The sequence below is a fragment of the Penaeus monodon genome, chromosome 11, assembly GCF_015228065.2.
Source record: "Penaeus monodon isolate SGIC_2016 chromosome 11, NSTDA_Pmon_1, whole genome shotgun sequence".
Classification (NCBI taxonomy): Eukaryota; Metazoa; Arthropoda; class Malacostraca; order Decapoda; family Penaeidae; genus Penaeus; species Penaeus monodon.
In genome coordinates, this window is record NC_051396.1 from 1,029,530 (window position 1) to 1,034,529 (window position 5,000).

Sequence of the window (5,000 nt, forward strand, 5' to 3'; positions counted from 1 at the left end):
GACGGTGCTCTCCACGCGGTATTGGCGCAGGACGTTGCTCAGCACGATCCTCTCCTCCATCTGGGCGAACTTTTGTCCTGCGGAATTGAAAAGAAAGAGTGGAAAAAATGTTTAATAAGGGGGGCCAGATTTCAGGCTATTTGTTTACATGATTTTTGAAGATATGAGTATGAAACCTTGACCGCCCCATGCGTTCCTTGGGGCCCCGGGGCTGAAGGGAGTAGGGACGGGTGCCGCGTCTTTTCAGCTCGGGCAGGAAGGGTCCGGATCGAACACCTCCCGGGGTTTGGGGAAATGCTCCGGGTCGCGGTGGAGGCGGTACGTCACCACCCCACGGGTGCCCGGGGGGAAAGTGGGGATCACTGCAGATTGACGTGCGATTATCGTAAATCCATATTTCTAGTCTTGGATTGGCTATAATCATTATGATATCATACCCTGTACTACACAGGGGTATACATCGTAACAGTCTTCAGATATGTTGTTTTTTTCTGTAAAATATTACTCAGAATGCAAATCGCCAGATACTAGCATTTGGGTCTGCTGAAAAAGATCAAAATCTTAACCCGTGACGTACTTAAACAAATGTCAAAGTAACAAACCCAACCCAGCACCCTTTTTGATACACGTCCTCCCTGAGCTCGCGAGCGATGAAGGGCACGGAGGGGAACAGACGAAGGGCTTCCTTGATGCAGTTCTCCATCAGCTTCATTTCCCTGAGGTCGGCCATGGTGACGGGCGGTCGATCTCCAAAAATCCGCCATTCCTCGTCACGCGGGCCTAGAGCCCGAATGTATGAAAAGGTAATTTTTTCTTGTGCCTTTTTTCTTCTTCATTAAAAAAAAAAAGTTGTTGAAGAAAAAATCTGAAACTAATTTCAATAGGATTTACATAATATTGGTTTTGTATGAGTGAAATCTATATAAGCTTAGTATCACACAATATTTCAATATCTGAATGATGGGCAATAAGATCAAGATAGAGATCAGACGCAGCCGGCGCTTCACCTGTATCTCGGGATGGCACCCGAGGAGGTACAGCGTCCAGTTGATGGCGGCAGCTGTCGTGTCGTGGCCCTCGAACATGAAGGTGTCCACCTCCTCGCGGATGTCCTCGTCGGTGAGCCGAGACACGCCGTCGGAGTACTCCAGCAGGAGGTCAAGGAATGCAAGTCGTTTCTTTTTGCCTGTATAGTTGGGAGAACCATGTTTCTACATCTATCTGTCTGTCTGTACGAAGCACACGCATACGTATGATTATATGGCGTGTTTATTCATTGTTGATACGCTTTTATGAACATCGTCCTTACATCGTAAGTACTTAACCACATCATAAAAATACCCCCCTTGGCAATTTCCGAAACAAAACCCTATTTTCCCGTTCCATAACCATCTCTCGTTACCCAGAGCCTGCCCGGGAGTCCTGACCCTTGTTTTTTCTTGCTCCCTGGACTCCTTGCGTCGGGTCCCTAAAGGTTTGGGAAATCTGCAGGGGTTTTTAGGCAAGCGTCGTGCTCCTTCTGGGACCCGGAGAGCTTGAAGAGGATGTCTGGCTGCAGCCAAGGGCGAGCCTGCCTGTGCTGCACGAGGGAACCGATGCTGGGGAGGGGGAGGGGAGGAGTACTTACTTTAATACCCCCCCAAAAATGGGAAGTATTTTTTACTTTCCTTTTTAAAAGCGAAATCGTGGCTTGGGGAAAAAGATTGTGCCGTATGAATGATTAGATAAAATTTAACTGAAAATCGTAAAATTATTGTCCGATGAATTATGTCATATTTTGCTTTACTAACCGGTACACAGCCTTAACATAATCTGATTCGCTGTTGTCTTGAGCGCCAATTTTACATCCCATGGCGGTCTCTGAAGAAACAGAATGAATTTAATTGCGTAGAAGTATGTTTTTATATTCTGGTCATTTTATTTTTTCCTCCTATTAACATTGTTGAATCCTGATTTTCATGATTCTGTGGAAATCACTTCTTATTCAAATTTATATATATATATATATATATATATATATATAATATATATATAATAATATATATATATATTTATAATATATATATATGTATATATACATAATATATATATATATATATATATATATATATTATATAATATATATATATATATATATATATATATATATATATATATATATATATATATATATATATATATATATATATATATATATATGTATGTATGTATGTATATGTATATATATTATATTATATCTAATGATAGCTTTGACCTGTCGTTTTTTCATTTATTTCAGGATATGAGATGAGCCAAGGGCGATGCACAAACTTTTTAACTGCATTAATTATACCAACTCCATCTAAATACACTTCAAGATGAATAGAGATGGATGGTGTTATGCTTTTCAAATGCATATCAGCGTAGAAACCCTAGTATTCAAAGATCCTCCGTTTTTCGTTCCCTGAGTTTTCGCCAGATATTAGTAAACCAACCGCAGATGATGTCCAAGGTACAGAGAGTGATGAAAGGGAAGATGTCAAAGCACTCCCCACCAGCCTTCTTCTCCAGCAACTTCACCATTTTGATGCTCTGGTTATTGAAGATCTCCACGAAGTCCTCCAGGATCTTGAAGTGGAAGGCGGGCGTCAGGAGCTTCCTGCGGGAGTGCCATTTTGAGCCTGAGGAAGAGCGGAAACCTTACTTTATGAGGAACCAAGGCCTCACCTCTTGCTTCCTTCCTGGGTTGCAGGAGGAGGACTGTGGACGCCCTCAGCTGTTCATTATTATGTGAAGTGCTGTGGATCGAGACGCTTGTTGGCCTCAGCACTGATTTAACAAGGGCTGTAAGCTTAGGGCAGCAAAGAAAGTGGGGCACCAAATGTTGCTGATGTCATAGTTTTTTAAAAATTTCGTTTTTTAAAATTCCGGTTTTTTGAAAAGGGACTTCAGCGTAAAAGTAAAAAAGTTCTTAAAATAATTTTGTTTTTGCCTATATTAAATCTGAAGTTTCAATGAAGGGGGAACTTTGGCCCAGCCCCAAATGGGATTTTAGCCTGTGCTTTTGGGGCATTTCAAAATGGGATACAATACGACAGTTTAAATTCCCCCCCCCCCCCCCCCCCCCCCGAGTATGTGGCTGTGCTGGGGTTTTTTGTGTGGGATGTACAACCCCGCATGGGGTTACGGGAGCAGAAATGATACATGGTATAAATACATGTATTCAAAATATCACTAACCTGTGGAAGTGAGAAGGCCTGTGCCAAGCCAAGGATGCAGAAACGTGTAGTCACGACTTTTGTCCAGGTGCTTCTGGCTGCTAAGGATTACCTGGGTGTGGAGAGACACTCCATTTGTAATATTGAAATAGCCTTCAACTTCCGTGTTGATTATAGTATAACGCATTCATAAAACAAGTTTTGAAAAAAAAATTTAAAATTTTAGGGAAACCATAGTTTTTTTCTCAAATTTTGTATCCAAATTATAGGGAAATTTTTACAAAATAAAGCATAATTGGCACAGACTCCACTAAAGACAAAAAACAATATAAAGCAATAAGACTACATGCACAAAAATATGACTAAGAAAAAGACAGACAGAATACATGTCAACCTTCTAAACACCCCAAGCTCATGACAATTTCATGGGAACTAAAAACCCCCCCGGCCCCTGTTTTCCGGGCACCGATGCTTCTTATTGGCCTACATTTTCTGTTCTAGATGCTTCATTCATCTCATTTCATTTGATATCCAAGCTTTCCAAAGGAGTAGCCAAGGAAGAGAAAAGGGTCCCATAACGTCTTGCGTCGTAGAGGATGCTGTTACTCTCAAGAAGAAGAAGAAGAAGAAAAAGAAGAAAAACAATTGTAGTTTTGTTTGAAATATTCATAAAAAAGGATTTAAAGTTTTATTTCCCACACTTCTTTTTAGTAAGCTGCTCCTTTTTCTTGCTTTTTGCGGTTTTTAATTTTCAAAAATTCATTTCCTTAAAACGTACTTCCCCCCAAAAAAAGGCCCGTGCATATATGTAAAAGACAATCAGGAAAAATATTGCTATAAGCACTACCACAAACACGCACCAATTATACATAAATCCCAAAAAATAAAAAAATATTATAATATATATATATTTTTATATATATATATATATATTTATATAATATATATATAATATTATATGTAAAATTATATATAATATATTTTATATATAATATTTATATAATATATATAATCTATGGGATGGATGATGTAATAATACATATATAATTTCAAAATTTTAAAAATTTTTAAAACAAAAAAAACACACCCACCACACACACACACACCCAAAAACACACACACACACCACCACACAACACACACACCCCCAAAACACAAAAATATATATAATTATATATATATTAAAATATATTTAAGATTATATAATATATATATTATATATTATAATCAAAAGCTTTAAAAGGCCCTCGATCAGAACCCCCTAAGGGGAAAATTTCCCAAAAAATTAAAGGGCTTAAAAAATTTCTCATTAATTTGTCTAGAGGAAAAAGGTTTTGGTTTTCCGAAAAGGAAAAATGTGGGGGAAGGCGTTTAAAAGGGGAAAAATCGTCCAAAAAATAATGAAAAAATAAACGTTGAATAAAAACTTTTAAATTTTATAGGTAAACGATAAAAAGTATAAACAAATCAAACAGGCAATAACAAATAGGGTAAAAAAAAATAAACAAAAACCCGTAGACCCAAATAAAATACATATAAAAAAAGAAAAATAATCCCTTTTTTTTTTTCCCAAAAAAAAGGGAAACAAAAAACTCGCCCCGAAAGATTTCGATTTAAAAAGAGGACTGAAGAAGAAATTAAATGTGTGTGCTCTTGTGTCGCTGAAAGTCGCCCTCCTTTCGGCGTGAAAAAGATGGGGATATTCGTCTTCTGTTTTTTTCATACATAGCAATTCTTTTAAGGGTATGAAATCTACAGCCAAAATATCCAAAACGTTTCTGTAAATGGGTGGTTTTTAAATTT

At 37.9% G+C, this 5,000-nt stretch overlaps 1 protein-coding gene across 1 annotated transcript in view; it reads right to left on the reverse strand.

Moving 5' to 3' along the window:
* Positions 1–613: 613 nt before the first annotated feature.
* LOC119578647 (cytochrome P450 4c3-like) overlaps positions 614–5,000 on the reverse strand; it is a gene marked incomplete in the record, with an annotated part of 39,070 nt that continues 34,683 nt past the window's right edge. Inside the window, 7 exon segments of the mRNA XM_037926209.1 lie at positions 614–780; positions 1,008–1,186; positions 1,403–1,474; positions 1,477–1,598; positions 1,791–1,860; positions 2,475–2,660; positions 3,219–3,309. Coding sequence (XP_037782137.1) covers positions 709–780; positions 1,008–1,186; positions 1,403–1,474; positions 1,477–1,598; positions 1,791–1,860; positions 2,475–2,660; positions 3,219–3,309 — 792 coding nt within the window.